The sequence below is a fragment of the Marmota monax genome, unplaced genomic scaffold (assembly GCF_021218885.2).
Source record: "Marmota monax isolate L192 unplaced genomic scaffold, Marmota_monax_Labrador192_F-V1.1 WCK01_AAM20220418_F8-fsc00131, whole genome shotgun sequence".
NCBI classification, from domain to species: domain Eukaryota; kingdom Metazoa; phylum Chordata; class Mammalia; order Rodentia; family Sciuridae; genus Marmota; species Marmota monax.
In genome coordinates this window covers 1,359,326-1,382,002 of record NW_026693141.1, presented here as the reverse complement: position 1 = coordinate 1,382,002, position 22,677 = coordinate 1,359,326, and the positions used below count along the sequence as shown (strand labels likewise).

The 22,677-nt window shown below is 34.1% G+C and overlaps 1 protein-coding gene across 1 annotated transcript in view; it reads left to right on the top strand.

Annotated features, from left to right (window-relative positions):
• Exoc4 (exocyst complex component 4) overlaps window positions 1-22,677 on the top strand; it is a 782,534-nt gene that overhangs the window by 360,244 nt on the left and 399,613 nt on the right. The window contains exon 10 of the mRNA XM_046455063.2: window positions 713-809. Coding sequence (XP_046311019.1) covers window positions 713-809 — 97 coding nt within the window. The remainder of the gene's footprint in view (window positions 1-712; window positions 810-22,677) is intronic.

The following is a 22,677-nucleotide window of genomic DNA, read 5'->3' as shown; positions in this document are numbered from 1 at the left end:
CCCTGTCTCAAAATAAAGAGCTAAAAAAAAAAAAATTCTGGGAATGTAGCTTAATGATAATGGTGCCTTGGGTTCAATCCCCAAAAACTGCCTCAAGGGTTTGTTTTTCTGATATTTGCTTATTGAATGTGCACAAGAGAGTATTGGCAAACATATATTTATTTTAAAAGCCAAAGAAGCTTTTCATAAGAAAAAAATAAAGTTTTTTAAGAAAGCTGTATATAGTTTTCTTAGATTTTTTTTCTAGTAGTACATAAAATAACAATGTATCTATAATCATTGGGGTCTTAAATCTGATGAAATATGACCAGGTAGGTAGGTTTATACAAACCTCTGCTCTAGTCCTACAACCCGGGACAGTTTTGAATGGAACTTCTTCCTTCCCCATGAAGTTTCATGTGCTCACCTAAGAAAGGCATAGTTGACCAGAGACCTAAATTTTAACCTTAACTGGCATTGTCCTTCAGAAAATAATTATAACCTTGTGGTGTTGATTTAAATATTGCATTTATTCTTACTAGGTTCTGTTTTTTTAATTCCAAAATCCTAATTCACAGTTTAGTCAGGGAAGACTGGGTCAAATTACTTAAGATAATTTTGCAGATATGGAGATAACAGTTTTCAAATTGTGACATTCAAGTATACAGACTTGGCTTATTTATTTATAAAAGTTTCAGCACGCTAAATATCTCTGTTTTCTTTTTTCTGAAAGGGGGTCCTGATGACAACTTAATTGAAGGTGGAGGAACAAAATTTGTCTGCAAACCTGGAGCCAGAAACATTACCGTCATATTCCACCCATTACTAAGGTAAGTCAAGTCCAATCAGAACTTGCTACAGATCAGCATTTCCATTATTTATGCTGATGTACCGAATGCCAATAGTTCAGTGTTGAAAAAAGTCATTAAAAAATATTCCATTTGTTTGGCCCTCACAATCAAAGTTAGTCAATAAAACAGAAAACATCGATCCTAGAAGTAGTCACTTATTCTTGAGAATAGCTGTTTCTAAATACTTATTTTGATTTTCTTTCTTTGCTCCCTTTTTCTCACCGTCTGGTCTATCTCAGAGGTTGGCATACCATGGCCCCCTGCAGACATCCCTCCTGCCACCTGTTTTTATAAAAGCATTTTTATTGATACCCATTCCTGCTCATCTGTTCATGTATTGCTCCTTGCTTCTTTTGAGCTACATTTGTAGAGCTATATTGCGACATAACCCATGTGGCCCACAAAGCCTAAAATATTCACTCTCTGGCTCTTTATGGGGAAAAAAATTGCCGGCCCATAATCAGTCTTTCTTATTTACATTAATGATTCCTTGTCTTTTGAGAATTGGCAGGTGTCTGAATGAATATGATTTCAAAAACTGAAAGATATTATAGCAGTTAGATACATGATTTTGAGCAGGGTATGGTGGTTCATGCCTATAATTCCAGCTGCTTCAGCTACATCCCCAGTCTTATAGTTTGGGACAGTAGGATCACAAGTTTGAGGTCAGCCTCAGCAATCTGGTGGCACTCTATCTCAAAATGAAATTCAGAGAGGACTTTGTAGCTCAGTGATAGAGCACCCTGGGTTTAATCCCCAGAGTGGAAGGGAAAAAAAAAAGACAAAAAGATAATTTTATGACTTATGTGAAACTATTGTATATCTTAGTTAAGTATAATGCTATGATTATAGGAACACAACAAAAGCAACAATTCATGATGCCGTTAAGAAAATTTCTAAGCCCACAACATCTTTAAAAAGGTACTTTTCAGTGTGATGGTGGGTGGCATGGGCAGTTGTTCAATGGATACAAAATTTGTTTTGCTTAGAAAAGTTTTTATTGATGTGTTAGATAACAGTATGTATGCAGTAGTCAACAGTATTTTATTGTATACTTGAAGAAGATTAAGATGGTAAGTTTAATATGTTTTTTAAATTAAACTTTTAACTGCTACATGAAAATATAAAAATATAAAAATTGTAACGAGACATTTCAATACATGAATACATTGTGTAATGTCAAAATCAGGTTAAACATGTCTATCTCCTCAGTTAACATTTCTTTAATATAAAAACTCTCAAAATCCTTCTACGTTTTTGAAATGTATGATATATAATTCTACTCTATAGACATGCCGCCGGTAGTAGCACACCACAACTTCCTTCTCCTCTGTAATTTACTTTCCACCGTTGATCAACCTCTCCCATCCTTTCCTCTATGGTATTCTTCCCAGCCCTTGGTATCCACCACTCTACTCTGAGCTTCTTCTACAAGATTGACATTCTTTTACTCCACATGAGTAACATTATGCAGTATTTGTCTTTCTGGGCATAGTTTGTTTCCGTTAATACGGATACCTCCAGTTCCATCCATATTCTCACAAATGATAGGATTTCATCCTTTGTATTGCCAAATAGTGTTCCATTGTGTATACATGCCATACTTTCTTTATCCGTTCATTAGTTGATGAATACATGGGCTGTATCCATTTCTTGATATTGTGTATAGTGCTGCAATGAATTTGGGAATGTAGATGTCTCTACAACATTACTGATTTAATTTCTGTAGAAATTCTAATAGTGGGATTCTTGGACCATATGACACTTCTAATTTTAATTTTTTGAAGATTCTCAGTACTGTTCTCTATAAGAGTACTAATGACTTTCCCAACAATGAAAATATAGTAGTTAACACTACTGTACACTTAAAAATATTAAGGTGGTAACTTTACTGTTACATGTTTGTGATCACAATTTAGAAATGGAGTTTTGGGATGTAGATTACTAATATAATTTTATTTGTATGTTTTCTCTGTAAAGAACCATTATATACTTTGCTTTATTTTCATATAAAAGAATAGGAACTTGTGGGTTCACTAAAAGTTAAGTATATTTCACAATAACACATTAACCTTCTAAGATAACTCCTGTAACATTTAAGGCATTTGGAATAACAGTTAAATGAAAGCTATTGAATTGGGCAGTTCAGTACTGGAACTTTCTACTTTCTCATTAAACAAGATAGTGAATTAATATCCTTATGAGTATTTAAATTCAAATCTCTTATTTAGGTAACCATTGTTTTCCACAAGATTACCTTCCCTTGTTAGTTTTGAATATAAAAACATAAATGTATAAATTAAAGTAAGAAATACCACTCTCATACAATGAAAAAATTAATGATATTTAAGAAATCTGTTGTAACAAACATTGTAGCAAGTAAGTTTATTTAAAATTACAGGATTAAGACAACTATGACTTTCTCCATTGGTTTAGTTAATAGAGTGTGTATACACACACACGTACACACACACACATATTTATAAAAGATATATTAGAACATGCAAAATTTCCCTTAGATGGTGCTGTTCATGTATATTAACTGACTTTGGTAATTAGTATTCACTATTTTCTGCAATTACAATTGATTTCTCCTTAGTGTTTTTAATTGTTAGGAAAATGAGAAAACACTTTTATCATTGTAGGCATCTTCTAAACTTAATGCCATAATTTACTGCTATAATTTGAATAAATGGAATCCTTATGCTTACATCTGTTTCATGTATAGAAGTAACCCTATGGAGGCTATTTAGTGGTGTTGCCAATAACTGTTTTTCAAGAGCTTTTTCTTATAGAACGTTTTTAATATAAAGTAAGTGAAAAATATGTTATATGTTTTTCACATTTGAAAGAAGACTGATAGAGTTTAATGTATTATAGTTCTTGACAGTCTTTTTTTAGTGTAATATTTATGTTACTTTGGTAGAGAGTTGTTTCGAGACTTGATAGTACTCCCACTGGTCTACTTATTTGGTTTCTACTTTCATTCAGAATTTTAATTTATTATTGATAATAACTAGAGGAGATTTGTTGCATGATATAAATAGTATATCATTCATTCTTTCTCTATATATCTCTTGATGGAATTGATAGGTATATCATGTGGCCTGTAAGGTAAGTTAATTCTTTGATCAGTAGATGATGATTATAGACTTTAAATTAGCCCTTGACACAAATTTCAACTTACTTCAACTTGCTTCTCAAACCAGTTAAAGAATTTCATTATCGAATACTGGGCTTGTGGAATTTCAAACCATAAGGCTTTTAGTATTCTTGTGCTTTTTAACTTTAGTTTATATACTTCAGCCTTGCTTTATTTGGATTTATCACTTCTTAAGTCTAGAATTTAAATTTTTGTAATTAGAAGAATCAATGTGCATTATTATCATAATGTGTTTCATTATTGCTTTTTCATTTAAAAGTTTTCTCATTTTTTCTTTTGTCATTCGTTTACTCATTAGCACAAATGTTTATTGATTACTTATACTGTATATTTTCCCTTCTCCAAGTTAGTTGTGGACTCCCAACTGAGAACAGTTATTCTTATTTTTGTGCAATTATTTAAATAAAATTGTGCTGTTATGTTTTGGAATTCTCATTGCTTTTTTCCCTTGCTAGTTGAAAGTAAATGTGATTTAGCATTCTGTTGTTTAGCAGAAAATCTGGCATAGTAGGAGGGCAATGCAGAAGAATGGAAAAGTGGGTGAGGGAAGAAGAAGACCTGAAATTAAAAATGAAAACCACAACAACGTATCTTGTTTCAAATGGAGGCGACTTCACTTCTGTTTTACTTAGCGTTTTTTTGTTTGTTTGTTTGTTTGTTTTGTTTTTGTTTTTTTCCAAATTGGACTCTGATTCAAACGAGAGGTCCTAGAAACAAATAGTAAAATGATATTCTTCTCTACAAAGTACTCACTTGGTAGTTTGCATAAGTGGCAAAAATTAAGAAGCCTGAAACACCAGATATTGGAAAGAACACGAATTAATAGGAAATCTTATGCCTGTGAGAGATTATGAATCACTACAGCCTTTCCCAAAAGAGTTTTGCCATATGTGAAATGACATATCCTATTACCCTTACTACTACCTCACTCCTAATGCTGTTCTTCAATGTGTTTCTGCTTGTATCAATTGATTCATATTATTTTACCATCCCAACCAGCCACACTCTTCTTCTAATTGATCTTAACAAATTATTTTTTACTTAGAATTTACATCATAATTCAGTAGTTCAGAAGGAACTTTTTATGAATTCACTTTTATCACAAGTTAACACATGTTCATTTAAATTTACGTCATTACCTCCTTGGAATGTTTGAGTGAAATCAACTAGTTTTCGCTGGAAGGGAGAGACATTTCCTTTTCTAATCTTTCCCCTTGTCTAGCCTCTCTGGTACTCTGTCTTCCTAACATTGTGCATATGGCTTTCTATATGTCATTCATTAAGAAAACTCTTTTCATAATTTTCATTCTGCTGGCAGTGCAGTCTTTGAAGCCTGGAGTATTTTTTTCTGTATCAAACCCTCTGAACCATCCCGCTGGGAATACTACACAGCAGTTCCTGTTATACTCTTTTGTAGATTCCCAGCAGTCCTGCACGCTCCCTTCTCTTAACATCATACTACAATGTCCTCAATCCTGGTAATTTTGTAGCTTATTTTTGTTTTGCCCTCATAACCCCCTGTAGTCTCATCATTACATGATTTCATAGGATGTTGGAGGCAAATGAACTCACTTCCAATTTCTTCTTTCCCCTTTAAGTCTGCTGATTCTTTTACTTGTTTATTTCATGTTTTTATTGCTATTTTCTTTCTGGCCAGTCTTGGTTCTTAGAAAGATGGAATGTAGTATTTTTTTTTCTTGCTGTACTGTTCGTCTACTAAGATAGTTTGTGCAAATAAACCCTTAATGAAGCTTGTGATGACAGTGGTCATCTAATCAATTTTTCTTCCTTTAGGTCCAAATGAAAAGAACTATATTGAAACAGATAAATTTCTAACCATGCCCAGGTAATTTCTAAAATATTTTGGCATAGATATGATGACTAATGCCTTTTTTGCCCACCACATGTTTTTCAGCTTTCTGTGGAAACTTTCAAGAGAAATGGGTAGATTGATTTTGATAAGTGGAATTTATTTTATGAGCCTGAAGGAAGATAATGTTGAAATTTAATGTTTTTGAGCCTGAAAGAAGATAATGTTGAAATTTGAATGGCATATTTCCCTTATTTTGTGTAGGTCCAACTTATATTTAGATGTTTTTGGAAAACTACTATTTCTGAATAATAACATTGTGGTAATTATTCACCATAATCTAGATATAAATGAACATTTGGCAATGAAGTTCCTTTTATTGATGTATCAACCACAGTTTATCACAATGACACTTTTTAAATTAGTAATAGTGATCATTTCAGGATAATGATTCCTGTGGAATTTTGGAGTTGAATGGTCAGAATTTAATTTTTTATTTGTTTTTTCATTAATTTTTCATTATTCTCTGAAAACCTAAAATGAGATAAAACATATTGTGCCTTAGATTTGTTATTACAGTTCCTTCATATAGTAAAACATGGTGAGAGCAAAAACGTTTCCTTCATAAATTCAATGCTTACAGCACTGAACTAAAATATGCTTTTTTTTTTTTCCTTTAATGAGCAAATAAGGTACACTGGTAACAGTGTTTCTAAATGAAAACAAAGTTCTAGCTGGCTGCAGTTACCTATGAGGTCAGTAGTGCACACCTATAATCCCAGTGACTAGGAGGCTGGGGCAGGAGGGTCTCAAGTTCAAGGGCAGCCTTAGCAACTCAGCAAGCTTCCTTCTGAAAAACATAAAGGTCTTGGGTTGTACTTCAGTGGTTAAGTGCCCCTGTCTTCAAACCCCCCTACCAGGGGGAAAAAATCCTATCCTTGACTCTGTCACATCTACTCCCTCATAAGGGGAATCATTTAAAAAAAAAAAAAAAAGGTGCAGGCATTTAATATAGTCCATCAGGGCTTTAGAAACAGAATTCCAAGTCCTAATTAGCTTGGACATGAGTCACGTAGGAGGACACAGAGTCCAAGGAGTCCTCACTTTGTCCCTTATCTGTGTCTGGGAGGGAGAGAGCTCCCTGATATCTTTTCCTCTTCTCATGGGCACATGAGCCCTGTTGGATCAGGTCCAGCCTCCTGATCTCAGTTGCCTTAATTCTTTTCTACATAAACATTACTTTCTTCACATATGTTAGTTTTTATATTTAAAACCAATTCAGAAAATTAATGTAGTCAATGAAAGTGTCTTGTGGGATGGATGGGAGTCAACACATTCTAATCTTTGATGTTGGCCAAATCACTTGTGATTCTTCATTTTCCTTATATGTACAGCAAGGAGTTGACTGGCCTGCATGTTGCTTTCTGTCTTTCAATTTTTATGATTCCATGACTAGGAAATGCTTTTATATTATTTAGGGATTCTAAAACCCTTACATTTCAAAAGATCAAGTGACAAATGGATTCTACCATGTGTGTTTCTTTCGCTTCTTTGCTTCAACCAGCTTTTATGAGTATTTTACTCTTCACAGTAATGAGGACTTTCTTATATGAAATATGCTTCCTATGAGACAGCTGACGAAAAATTGTTTGCATTTTTTGTTGGGCGTATTTTCAGAGACCACAAGCTGGAGACATGGGGATGATGAGGGATTTCAAAGTTGTGAAAATGTTACTGATGCACACTGTATTAGAGGCAGCTTGACTATTGAATACCTGACCATGAGCATTTTCACTGTTATCATCAGCCACACTTCATTAACGTCAAGTAACAATTAATGTCTTCCTGGGGAGAACAAAAGTGAAGTACTTACTGGTCAGTGAGGAGTGCACTGGCATCTAGGTCAGTGAAAAAATGAAATTTTCTTCACTTAGATTTTTATTGATGGACAGTATATCTTCTGGTTGGCTGTGTACTTTCTTAAATCAAGCAATAGTAAAGAAGTAGTTATTATTGTATTGTCTAATGTATAGAGAAGAAGAACTTCATATCGGATAGAGTAACTACCAGTTGGCAATGGTACAGGGAACCATTTCAAAAACTATGGCCCTTTTATGAAATCGCTTTGAAATTGAAAAATAACTAAATAGAAGGGAGACCAATGGAGTAAAGGAAGAGGATAGGGAAGGGATACGGGAGGGACGGGGGAATGAAATGGAACACAAATTGTGATATAAGTACATATGAATATGCCACAATGAACATGTATGTTTATACCGTATTTTTATAATGTTCTAATAAAAACATTTATCAAAAGTTAATTGTAGAAAGAAAAAAAAAAGAAATGCCTGTGATGGCTAGGAGGGAGTAAAAATTAGGAGGACAGGAAGTAGCCAAAGGCAGACATAGAACAAAGAAAGGCTCCAAGAATAATAATGCCATTAACATAGTAAGTTATGTTTCTCCAAAATGATATTCTAGAATAGATGACAATTGTGATTAACTTTACTTTATACTGTTTCTTTTACTACAGTACTTACAATATCACATTGCCAATGCTGCTAGGTCAAAGGCACATAAAATTAAATTATAATTAAGTAAAAGAAAAATTCACTCACTCACCCAGTAATAAAATCTATTGAGAATTTTGTAGCTAATCTTCAGCTAGTGATTACCAAGTCTCTGCCTCATGGAATTTAGTCTAGTGGAAAAATCACACAATGAAGAAGTAAACTAGTACATGTGGAGAAGGTATGGAGTAGTGATAGTTTTATGAAGAACAACAGAGAAAGGAATTTGATAGTGACTGTATGGACTGGTGTTGGGGGTAGGGACACTATTTTAGGATGAACTGGGATGTTCTAAAATACAGCATTTGGTTAGACCTGAAAATGAAGTGAGAGAGGAAGCCGTATGAATAAATGGGGCAGAATGACTTGGCCATAGGAAATGGTAAGTATAAAGGAAGAAGACACACATTTTCAAAGAATAGTGAAAAGACTGATATGAATAGGGGTGTGGTCTAGAAGGGCTCATGTTGGAGGACATGTGTAGAACTGTACTCAGGGTGGTCTAGATGAAAATGGTCTTCTCTTTGCTTAAACAACGAAGATATTTGGATTTACAAGAAATTTTGGCACTGCTTCTCAAATTCCCAAAGATTGTGATGGCATAGAGAAAGCCTGATGATACTGGCTGTTGGGAGAAATTATTTCAGAAGACTTTATCTTGCTGGATTTGAGATATGCAGGAATCTCTGTTTTTAATGGTGAAGTCATTGTCACTACTCTTTTTATTATAGTGAAAATGCTCCATCCTCTCAAGAACTCTATATCCCAAAATAGAATATATAATTTGATAGAGGCCACTTTGGCATTATTAGCCAATGATATTGGGCAAATATGACATTAGACTAGCAGAGTGGTTTTTTTAAAAATTTTTATTTGTTCTTTTTAGTTATACATGACAGTAGAATATATTTTGACATGTACAAACTTAGAGTATAACTTCCCATTTTTGTGATTGTACATGATGTGGAGTTAATGATATGGAGTTAACACTGGTTGTGTCTTCATATATAAACATAGAAATGATATGTCTGATTCATTCTACTGTCATTCCCATTCCCATATACCCTCCCTCCCTGCTCCAATCTAGTGTACTTCCACTCCTCCCTCCCCGGACCCCCACCTATTGTGAGTCAGCATCTGCTGACTCAGAGAGAACATTCATCTCAGAGAGAACATTCAGCCTTTGCTTTGTTTTTTTGGAGATTGACTTATTTCATTTAATATGACAGTCTGCAGTTCCATTCATTTACTGGCAAATGGCATAACTTCATTTATCTTTATGGCTGAGTAATATTCCATTGTGTGTGTGTATCACATTTTCTATATCCATTCATATGTTGGAGGGTATCTAGGTTGGTTCCATACCTAGCTATTGTATATTGCTAGCAGAGTGTTATTAAGGAGTAATCCTATATGGTATTTCAAATATATGAGTTTTCAAAGAGTATAAGTTATTGTTTTCTCCTCGAAAAGGTATGGTATGGCAGGCTGCATTGCAGAAAGCCTGGTTTGTTTTTGATTTTTGTAATAAGCTTTGCAACAAATTTATCAAATGTGTTAGTCTAAACCTGATCTAGCACAAAAGGTGTTATCAACATTTTTTGTTTTGGCAGTATTAACTTGATGAAGGAATTTGGAAAGATTGTTTTAGGCCTTCAAAACTCTGAATCTGTATTCCTTAACATTCTAGGTTTCTGCCTTTTTGATGTTTCCTTTTCCAATCCTTTTTAAACACTGTTTAGTGAAGAGAGAGAACAGAGGTTCAGGTGTAAGTTCAATATGACTGGGATACCCACTAGTTCTTAAGCAGTATGTTGTAGGAGTGCTTACTAAATATTTTGTTATATGATATGCATAAAATATGCAGAAAAATAATTTGTCTTTAGCAATGACATTAGTCTGTCTTTCAGACTTAAAGATAGTACAGTAGTTCTCCTTCATCCACAAGAGACATGTTCAAGACACTCAGTGGATGCCTGAAACCACAAATAGTACTCAACCCTAAATATACTATTTTTCCTATGATACACATCTATGATAAGGTTTAATTTATAAGCTGTGTGCAGCAATGATTGAAAACAACTGCTAATAAAATGGAGTAACTACTTCAGTACAATGTAATAAAAGTATGTAGAACCCTATGAATTAATTACCATTAAATGAAATTTACCATTTATTTTTGGAATACTGTTGACTGTGGGTAACTGAATCCATTGAAATGGAAACTACAGATAAGAGGAACTACTCTAGAGTCATTTTACGTCTTTTTTTTCCTTTATTGTAAATCTAAGAAGTGTTTGTCATAGGATAAAATATAGAATTATAAGTATGTTTTTAGAAATCTACTATTTTACAGCTTTGATCCTAAATTTCTGCTCTTTGTAACTTAGAATTTCTTTTGTACTGATTTGTTAGAAACTGAGATACTTTCTCCTTTTACATTTTTCTCTCTCTTATTACTACTGCATTTGAAAGCCAGTGGTTGAATGAAGTATCTTTTGCCTTGTTCTTTCATGAATCATGGAAGCTTCTTCTAACATTATAAAACCTTTGTGATAGAAGAAACCCTGTTTTGAAATAGTTCTTAGCCTTTTACTTCATTTCTGTTGAAATTTTTTCACTTTTATTTAGACAGTAGATAGTAGCTCTTGGATCAAGCATTCCTTGATATTTTGTGTGTGTGTCTTTGAAAGGAAGATTTAGTTTGAATACTTACATTAAACTTAAATATCAAAATTTGAAATAAGTCTTTCTTAGTTCCTTTCTTAGTATTTTTATCTTTGAGAAATACAGAGGAGTTCTCCTTCCTATGTCAGTTTGATGTGTGCATTGATGCATTAGAATGTTTTCCTTAGTATTCACAGGTAGGTGATATTTTTATACAGGTACATGTTTGTTCTTAATGAGCTAAAGCTTATATAGACATTTGAAAGATGTTGGTGATTAGATAGTCTAGCAAATAATATTGTGGATCATACATTATTCATGCATGGAGGGAAATGTGGCCACCTTGTTGAATTTTTATGAAACACAACCTTTATTTTTTTCCTGTTCTCAAAATTATGACAAATATTGCTGTGTTTTCAGACAGTCTGACCTACAAGGCCTGTGAAGCTTTGATTGGTGGTATATTTAGATTCCAAAGTTCACATTTATGTAACTGCTTTCAAATTTATATTACCAATGTTAGATGCTTTTATTCTTCAAACTAACTTTTGGAGATTATATAAGTGTTTTCTTCTAGTCCTTTTTTTCACATTGGATTATCAAAAAGTGTTTTAAGATATAGCTAAACATTGATTGTGATTAACATATTCTTGAGGGAAGTTGAAAGACAGTCAAGGCTCCAACCCACTTATATATGCACATTTCAACAATCTCAAAAGAAGTTAAGACATGCCTGCCTGGTTAGCAGAAAAGTATAGGTCATTTCTTATGAGAAATGATAAGAAAATTGGAAATGTTAGTGAACCTTTGACGATTTGGTGTCTGTTTCCAAATATATAAAAGCTATCATTTAAAAGAGATAAAACAGTTTTTTTTTTCCCTTTGTTGCTTCATAAACCTGGATTAGAACTAATTGAATGTTAAAGAAATGCGATTCTACATAATGAGACTATGTGCTAAATAATGATAATTTTCTAATGAATATGGCAACAGAAATAGGATAGCTTTCCTTGGACGGCAGTACTCTTCCTGAGATGCTTAATTAACCAGAAGCTGAGTTCAGGTTGCAGTTACCTGGATGCTGAGCTCTCAGATCTACATTCTTTCATGCTATGACTGTGCAACTTCAAAGCTATAGATAAATCTATTTCTTTCAGTCTTATTTTCTCAGGTTACTTTTTTGGCTTCATGTTAATATTGGTGATTATCCTTGGCAGCAACAAGAAATTATAGTTGCCTGTTTGGACTGCTTTTGTTTTGCACTTTCTTCTTCCTGATGTGTACCAAGAAGGAAACTCATGCCATGACTCAATCTGGAGCACTTAGTAGAGAAACTCCACCTCCATCACCACGTAGCTCTGTTCTCTTTCTTTTTGCCCTGTCTACTGTTTTGTATTCTTCTCCTGTGCCAGTAACTAGTTCATATAACTTAACTTTTTCAGTGACCCTCAAAGGCAAAAAGAAATCTGCCTTTCTTTTGCTGTAAAACCTAAAATCATCATGACTTTACTGCTGTGACTTTGACCTAGATTTTAGCAGATATTTTAGATAGAGGTTTTCTTAACTTTTTCAATTAAATTTCATCACTATCAATTAACATTATCGGAGATTTACATATAAGAGACAGTAGAAAAGATTATTTTCAGTACAAAAATGCTTACATGGTTGGTTACTGCTCTTTATGTATTCTGAACATGTATTCATCTTTTGGACTACAGTAGCCAAAATATGCTTATGCAGCATTCAATGAAATATATTTATGTCCAGCCACAGGCCCATTTACATCTGATTTTGAAATCTAAATTGATAATGTAATTTGGTATCAAAAATAATATAGGCATACCCAGAGGAAAATATACAGTTTCTCCCTTTAATAACTTATACTCCTTTGGATATTGGATATGCATTATATCTCCGTACAGTTTGTAAAATTATTTTACCATTCCCCTTGCTCCTCAGAGCTCAGACACACACACATTCCTGTTTATTTTGTTCTCTTGTTTCTGCCTTGTAGACTTTATTAATATGTCTTAGACTTTATTATTATGGCTTCTGTATACTGTCAAGACTCTTCCTTGATTGTTTGAAACTTTTTGACCTTGATTAATTTTTTGAACATTTAATCATTAATATTGCCTACTATTTTTTAATGTGTATAATAGCTTGTTCTCCATTGTCATAACAAAATGTCTGAGAATGGGTAATATGTGAAGAAAAGGGACTTTCAGATTTTATTTAACAAGAAAGAATGAAAAGTTCTTTGATTCAAGCAAGAGATGAGAAAGCAGTTACTTATATAGAAGAATAGATGTATTTTTAGTTTAGTTTTTAATTACCTCCATCTCATTTTCTGGTAAGAGTGGTTCCAAGCAGCTTTGAACTTAGAAACTCTGAGTGTTCTCTCTTTTGTTTTGCACTTGAAATAAATACTGAAGTTTTTGATGTCCCAAAGTAGTTTTCATTAGTTATAGAAGAGCAGCAATTATTTGACAATTACTGTTTTTTAAATTCAATGAGAATTCTTTAAAGCCTAAGACACCACAGTGTAAATAGGTAAGCAAGTATTCAATAATATTTTAAAACTATACAGTGCTAGTAATTTTCTAGTATACCACTTTTTAGAGAAGGAACATGGAAATATACTCAATTAGACTCAGAGTGCAGTGTCATAAATTTTTCTGTTATGTTTTTATTTGTACATCCTTTTTATACATATCAGATTCTCTAAATTTTTAAAGCTAAAATAATTTTTCATTTTTATTGAGATATGATATACATCAAATGTTTTACATATATATTCATATATTTTATGAATTTTTACATTAGTATAATGTGTCTTCTTTGTGCAACATGATGTCTGTGTTGTCTACATTATTAGAAGTGTTAGCAGTAGTTGGTTTGTCATTGTGTGAGTACATTACTGAAATTTACAGTTGTAAAAACAAAATTCTCAATCATCATTTTGAAATATATGAGAATATTTAGCATTTTATGGTACTAAAAACTGCATGCAATTTAAACTTCTTCAAAATAATGTCTTAGAAATATTTTTCATTTCCTATCATGCCTGGCCAAAGATCCTCTCAGGCTAGTAAGAGACCTTGGTTGTTGGGACAGTGCCTATTGGGCAATGGGCCAGGGATCCAGAGTCAGATTCTGTACATTACACAGTGTCATAAGCCTGGTTGTAAAAGTCAGGGAAGGGGCTGGGATTGTGGCTCAGTGGTTGAGTGCTCGCCTAGCATGTGCAAGGCCTTGGGTTGGATCCCCAGCACCACTTAAAAATGGATAGATGAAATGAAGATATTGTGCCCAGTTATAACTAAAAAATAAATGTTAAAAAAATCTTTAAAGTCAGGGAAGTTAAAATTAAATGAGTCTTTATATCCAAGACTTTGGGGTTTATGCATCAACCGATGAAAAAATAATTAACAAGTAGCATAATTTGCCAGTTTATTTAAAGAAAAAGAATTTTGACACCAAAAAAAGTGATACTATTTCAGCATTAAATAGTTTTTCAAAGAGAGAAGGTAGGCAACTTTAAGTCAACATTCTTAAGCAAACATTAATGAACAAACTACTTTGGGGAAAGAATTCAATCCAAAAATGGAGGTGAGACGCTTGAGAAGAAGGATTAGCTAAAAGCCTGTTAGCGGGAAGAATATTATAGGAAGCAATGAGAAGGCATGGGCCCATTTGACAATTCATAGTGAGAAAAAAAAATCACTTTTCTTGACTATGTTTTAGTCAATAAAATGGTCTGGTTGGTCCATCATAGCAGTTCAGTTAAAAAACAAACAAAACACACACACACACACACACCATTTTCTGTAAATGAACAAATGACTCATAGGTAGGTATTGGATCAATTTTAAAAGTGCAAGGTGAACTTGACAGATATTGAGTACTCTTTCAGTATGTCTTTGAAATCTTGCATTTTAATTCTTGCCAATTATAAAATATGTGTTTTTAATCTCTTTTAGTGTCCTAGGTCCCTTTACTCATCACCTTCACTCTAGCTTAATGGCTATTACAATGAAATATGTCCTGTAGTCATATTTGTCATAAGCACTTTATTTTGGGGAGTTTCGGTACATCTGTGGGCTCTCCTGGTGGCCAGTAGGATTACAAGCCAGCCATATGAAGGACTCTCACTCTGTCCTGTGTATTCAGAGTGCTAGCATCAGTGAAACCTTCCATATCTTATTTGCATATTTTGCTTTTGCTTTTTACATCCATGTGAGGTATGGTGGGAAAATGTTTAAAAAGAGTGGATATAAGAGTAGCAAAGAAAATTGTCTGAAAAACTAAAAAAAAAGCAGCCCCTAAATCTATTCTTTAGAATGAAATTAGAAATGCTTAGAGAGGTGCATCGATGCTCAGAAATGCCTCTCATTGAATCTATACTTCTTTCTTATTTTGAAGCTTCTAAGAAAATTGAAATGAGGATTTCAGTAAAAAATAAAAAGGACCCAATATCATCCTCTGGAAGGTGGAGGTCCATCTGCTATATAAGCCTTAACTCTTTACGTTCTCTCTCAACATGTTCGTGATTGACTTGTTGATTTTCGAGATGCAACACTGACATCCAATGGAAGTTGACTGTGCTTTAAGTAAACTGAATGGGGGTGGGGGGGTTCCTTTAATTTGGTCCTATTTTTTCTGCTGTTTTGTTTTTCATTGTTCCATTCCCTTTCCCCCAACCAAATATTCATCATGAACTTAATATATATCAGATCCTTGCCACACCTTTGTGGAGCTTATGTTTCTAATTAGTATGTGGTCATTTGATTATAAAAATACAAGTCATGACAAGGAAGTCCGTCATTCTGAGTGCTGCATTTCCTCCATTTTCTTTTTCACTTTGGAATGTTATTTGTTGTAGAGCTACCTCTCTGTGGCCTTTTATTTTTTCAGATTAATTCTATCTCTAGTCTTAATTCTGCTTTCTTTCATCCCATTTGGAATCCAGGCCAAAAAAAGCTTGGAGTCCAACTAGAATACTCTTGTTCCTAATACCCCACACATCCAGGGTCACCAGTTTCTTCTGGTTTGACTTAATAAATGTCTCAAATTCATAACCTTCTTTGCATACCTGTTGGCATTGCTTAAAGTCTCCTCACCTTCCTGATTTCTTTGCATTGTGCTAAACGTGGACTTATCTACTCCGTCTACTATGCCTCTACTGGAGTGATCATGCTACTTCCTTGTTTCATTGCAATTTCTTATTCCCTATTCATGGTGTCTGATTTCCTTATTGTGGAATAAAAGGCCTAACCCTGATCTATGTACAGTGCTGTCAGGTCCCTCTTGTACATCCTTGACCTAAGATCCCTTTCTTTTCTTAGAACAGTCATATTCTTATACATATTTTTCTTTTTCACCAGAAATATACCCACTGATATCAGTCTTCTGCCATTTAAGTATGTATATGTGTATGATATACACATTTTAGTTGTCAATGGACCTTTATTTTATTTATTTTTATTTGGTGCTGAGGATCAAACCAGTGCCTCACATATGCAAGGCAAGCGCTCTACCACTGAGCCACAATCCCAGCCCTCTTCTGCCCTTTTTTATTATATGACATTTTATCCTTCAAGAATCAGCTTGTACACCACCCCTTCCACTACTTTGTGAATGACTCCCACACACCTTTATGATCTATATTTAGAAATAAATGTGGGTTGCTTATTGTCTCCTTTTGAAAATTATTGTGATTTAGACATATTTTATACCATTTAACACATTATCTTGAAATGATTCAAGATAGAACTTAGATCTTATTTTGAAAGGAATATATCTACCCCAAGTGAAAATATTAAGAAAGTAACCTCCTAATCAGGAGAAAATGGTAGCCTCTGTAATTACTAGTGATACTTGGGAAGAAGTTAGAAGAATATGGATGAAAAAGTAGTTGGAATGTATTCAAACTCAATATTTTTGTTTGGAAAGTGGAGTTGGGAGATGGAAAAGGAGTGACTGTAAAGGAGAGTGGAACTTCTAGATAAATGATGTGAGCCAGATGAGCTGATGATACTCATTTAAGGGGAACAATCAAATATTGCATTGGATGATGGTGGAATGGAGGGCCTTCAGAAATCCCTTAAGCTTGAACACAGGGATTCTGGCAGTAAAACAAAGCAAAAGGATGAGTGGGTAAGAGGATGGGAAGAGGATGGCTAAGAAGAAAGTTAAAGATTCTGAAATGGATGAATCACAGGGGATGTTAGAACTGAGATCTATATTTTATAGGGCTGTCTATCTAAAGGAATTGATTGTACAAATTATATTACATGAATATAACCTTATTTGTTATACTATCTATATTTGTGGATTCATGATAAGAATTGTATATTTATTTTATGGTTAAAAAAAGAAAGTCAAAAAGAGGGGCCAGCCTATGAGAAGAGGATCTACCAGAATACAAAAAATAAGGATTGTATTAATGAGATAGATCATGATACTTTCTTAAATGTATAGTAACAAAGAATACCTAACATGTAAATAGAAATTTGTAAAATACTTCCAAGGTTGATCGTCATAACAACTCTTATAAGTAGTTTTAAGAAGTCGAACTATTGTCCCTAATTTCATAGATACACGTGAATATTCAGTTTCCTCTTTGAAGGACTACAGTGTTGGAAGCAGGTCTTAGTCCCAAAGATCCGCTTCTAGATACAGGGTTTTCTGCAGTGTGCTGAATTTGGAGCCTGGCATGAAGCTGGACTATCTTAGGGACACCATGGAAGGTACTGTAAAGTGATGCAGGAGCCAGGCCACCACCTTGTGGCTCCTCTCACGTCTAGGCTCTCAGAGTCTTTTTAAGGGAACAAGAAGGCAGGCTCCTTTCCTTTATTTCTCTGTCTTCTTCCTATAGTCTACATAGCCCTTGTAAATAGCTTGAAGTTCTGTAAACCACAGTGCTCTGTCATACCTATCCCTTTGTGAATGTGTTTTCTGTCTACTTGATGCCTTTTTCCTCCTCCTTTGCCTGGTGAACTTCCACCTGTCTGTCAGCAGCATCTTATTGGAAAAACTTTCCAACATTTCTTTTACTCCCCCTTTATTCCCAGTGTCCTTTTCCCTTTCCTCTGTGCTCTAGCAAGACCTGGCATGGAATTATTATCTAGATGTGTGTTCTCACCCATTCCTCCTTCATGAAGAAGATGCTGGGACCATTTATTATTGGCTTTGCATTATACCTACAACTTCATTAATGTCAAGCTTGCTGTATGTTTTCAGTAAATATCTGGTGAGTGAATAAGTCGTGTGAATTTTTCCACAATTTCTCACTGTCAAAAGCTTGATGCGACCAGGCAACTGGGTGTCAGGTGACCATAGACAGTTCATGTTTCATGTTTCAAGCTCCCAGTGTTTGCCTTGGGATCCTTGAATCCTAAAATGGATTTACATTTTGTTCTCCTAGTTGTTGCTTTTGAGGCCCAAATAGGTAAATTACAAACATACATCTTCCAGTGTGTTTTGTGGTAAAGTTATTTGAGGAAAACTGATTCTCATTTAGGTCATTAGAAAGAGGAGGAGGAAGCAGAGAGAGTTGCTTCAGGTGCTGTCTTCAGTGCTTTGTGTTTGCTGACAGGCCACCAGTGTTTGATTTGAGATGATAGTCTGTAAACTCCTTAAGGTAGACTGTTAATTTCCCGTGACAGCACAAGAAGCTTATCCTCGCCTCCCTCCCCACGCCCAGCGCATGTATCACAAAAACCTTCTGACTGAGACATTTGCTTAACGTTGCCTGTCAGAGAAGGTACTACAGCAAGTCAGTCAGGTTTGGAGTTTGCAAACACACTTCCACCTTACTGAACATCACAAAGACTGTCAAAAATTTCATTTCCCTATATTTTCTCTTCGTTCTTGAAGAAAAACCATTATAGGTGTAAATGTTAGAGGTATTTTGTTACAGACTCTGGAGCTTCTGCAAGAAGTTTTATGCAGTTTGAACTGGGCAGAGGAAGGAAGCCTGGCTGACACTTTTGAAATCTTCCCAGCAAGAGAACTTTATTTGAATATGAGAATTTTATAGTTTATTGCACTACTAGAGACTACATATTTTTCTTCAAAATATTAGCTATGTCTTATACTCTAGTTTTTTTTAACCTCCTTTCTCTGAAAAGCAAAGTGTAAACTTTTCTAAATAGTCTTGGTATTTATAAAATATCTTTTTAAAGATTTTTTTTCAGTCTTCTGACCTTTTTCTACTAACCCCACTCTTAGAAATTATTCACTTGAGCATTGGATGAAATGTATGTGTGTACTATTCATCTTTCAGATATAATTGTATTTGGTTGCTAATGAATAACCACCAGGAAAGAAACCAGTTGCACTTCAAAATATAATTAGGAACCCCAGCCCTGAAGAAGTTTGCATTTGGTTGTGACAAAGCCAGTTGAGTGGTGTGCCCTCTGCAGAGAGAAGGGGAATGCAATCAGGAAACCCCTCTATAATTTAAATGTATTAGCATATTCTAAGAAACCTTGGTATTTGAATGTCCCTAAGATAGTTCAAAGACTCTCCCCAACAAACATGGCTGAATTACTTGAGGGAACACATTAAGACAGCAGGCATGGTCCTTAATGGATCAACACTGTCTATACTCATTATCACAGCAAACTCCAGGAAGAGTATCACCAAAGCCATAAGGAATCAGATTACTGATGCAGTCCTAGTGATTTTGCTTGCATTGCTCACATCTAATTTACCACCAAATGTTTGACACCATGCAAACATGGAATTTCTAGAACATTAATATTGTTTCCTACTTGGACCTAGAAATGCAAATGAGCATGCATATTGAGTGCTTGTTGAATTATATATGAGGAAATAAAGAATAATTTGAATTTTGTATTACATATACAAAATAAATAATAGTTTTCAAATATTATGGTTTCTAGCAATGTTAGTGTAAAATGCTGTGGAATTAATGGTCTAAGTATACATTCTGGGTTTCTTTTTTTCTTTTTTAGTCCTGAGAATCAAATCCAAATCTTTGTGAATGTCACTTTTGTAATCTGCTTTTGTGTTATTCAGGTCTCAATCAACTCAAATAAATAATAAGAGTAGCTAAAATGATTAAGCCCAAATTAGGTGCCCAAATATAAGTGCTTTGCATGTATTATCTAATTTTGTCTTTCCAGCAGCTCTCTGTGGTACATACCCTATCAACCCCATTGTAAAAAGGTTTAGAGATAAAGTAGCTCAACTAAGATTAACCTATTGTAAATGAAGGGGCTAGGATTAACCCTAGCCAGAAGGAACTAGGAATTCTAGCTCTTACTTTCTACTTCATATTGCAAGTGTGCTCCTTCATTCAAAACTCTTAAAATCCCAGTTTTCCCAGGTTCTAGGATTCTTCCATGATGACTTTGATTGGACTGTTTAACTTTGTAATATCATCTTAACAGGAAACTTTGGGAATATATTATAAATGTAATTCTGGTAGGTCACAAGAAACTATTTTTTGTTCAAAAAAAATAAAATGAAAAGACATAATTATGACCAGCTTTGATTCTCAAAGACATTATAGGTCAGGTCTTGTCAATCACTGTGTCCTCTTAAAAATATATGAGCCAGGGGCTGGGGTTGTGGCTCAGTGGTAGAGCACTCGCCTCGCATGTGCTGGACCCTGGGTTGGATCCTCAGCACCACATAAAAATAATAAACAAGTGAAATAAAGGTGTTGTGTCCAATTACAACTAAAAAATAAATATTAAAAAAATATATATATATGTATATATATGCCAATTTAAAATACCATGGACTTAACTGGTTAATTTGGGTATAATTATTTGCATAACGTAAGGACTTTTATTATATAAACTTACCCAAGGTAAAATTTTAAACCTATTTAAAATAAAATTTATTTAAAAGAAATTTGTCTGCACAGATTAAGGATGTCTCTATTGCAGGAAAGGTGCACCTACTATTTTTAGAATAGAACATTGCAATTTTCCTATTAGGTTTGGTTCTTAGTATGGAGTGAAATGAAAACTTTCAAGCATCCCCTGCAGTGACTGAAGGACTATTTTCTTCATGAACATTCTCATTGTCATTATCTTCTGGGGATTGCACTTTCTCTATATTTTTTGACATTATATGATTTCTCAAATGATGTCTGACTTTGTAAGTCCTTCTTTTGCTGTGAAGTATGACAAGTATGGTATTGTAAATGTTTTAGTCTTTATGACTAAAATATGAATTTTTATGAGTTGACTTTAAACACATATATCTGCCAGTGTATAACATATTCCTTATTCCTTATTTTATAGTAGGAAAATACAGTGAGATCCATAAAGGGAAGGAAGACAGTTCTGACTCTCCTGGGCTATTTGTTGATGTCATCTTGCCAAACTTTAACCAGCGAGGAAGAATAGACACATCCATATATTTTCTTGGAAACGTTTGAGTAAAAGTTTAGCACTTTGGACTCTGAATTTCATTAATTCTTATAATTCACTTACTTGTTCAATTCACATTTCTGCTTTTCTAAAATGACTGTGTGACAGCTGATTAAATATTTTGTTTGAGGAACACTTAAAAGCTAAAGTAAAACAATTCCAGAAATGACTTATTAAAAGAAAAGCAGTGGACCTGTTTAATTTTTCTTACTCATTTCTCTTAATCTACCTATGTGTTCCCATTTAGTGCCTTAATATTGGGGAGAGAGAAATGAAGTGATTATTACCTTTGGTAGATTGTTATGAGAATGAAGTAGGCTTTTTTTTTTCTTTGTAGAAGCAAAGTCTCAGTTCATAAGTAAAAATCATTTGAAGCTTTTAAATGTAGTTGGATATTTTCTGGAGCTTATTATTTTGACATAATATGCTCTCCCCTTTTTCAAAGTACCATATTGCAAACTCTGTAGTAATCTTTTTCTAACATTTGTCAAATTCCTTGAGGTTTCTTCTGGTTCTGTGAAATTTCTCTTCTCCAGGTATTAACAAAATCATTAAACAAGCTGAGTCTCATGATTACTTTTCCAGCACCTCTTTCCTTGCTTTTTATCTTTTCATTTAGTATTGTTTCATCTAGTTCTCAATATCTGTGGCAGGGTTCACAGCCCAGCCAACTGGAATGAATATAATCAGGAAGCATTTCACACCTGGCTCTGTAGCATCCTCTGCCAGCCCCTGCCAAATGGGAAACATGACTACTTCGTACCACCAAGGATCATTTACAACTCTTCCACTCTATTTTTCGTTTCTGAAGATAGGAAGGAGTGGTGTGTGTCTTTTCAAAGTGGTTCTCTTGCTGTTTCTCCTGTAAACCTTACTAATTCGTTCATTTACCACCCTCTGTCACTCTTTTTACGAAAATGGAGACAAAAAATGGAGATCTGAATGTTACATCTCTTTTCAGCAAAAATATGCTCTGGGGAGTTCTGATTAGTTCTTCCCAGATACCTCAATGGCTTCCCATTAGTGGCTTGAGAAGCTGGAAGAGGGAGAGTGTGTTTTGTTGGGAGTGTACTTCAGTACACATTTTTAAATTAATGGGTCTCAATAAATAATTTTTAAGAGCTTAGTCCTTAGAAATTGTGATGAAACATGACTGTGGGAATGTATTTGATGTTATGTCACTACTTTGAGAAAAAAATAATTTCTGATAAAAATTTCAAAA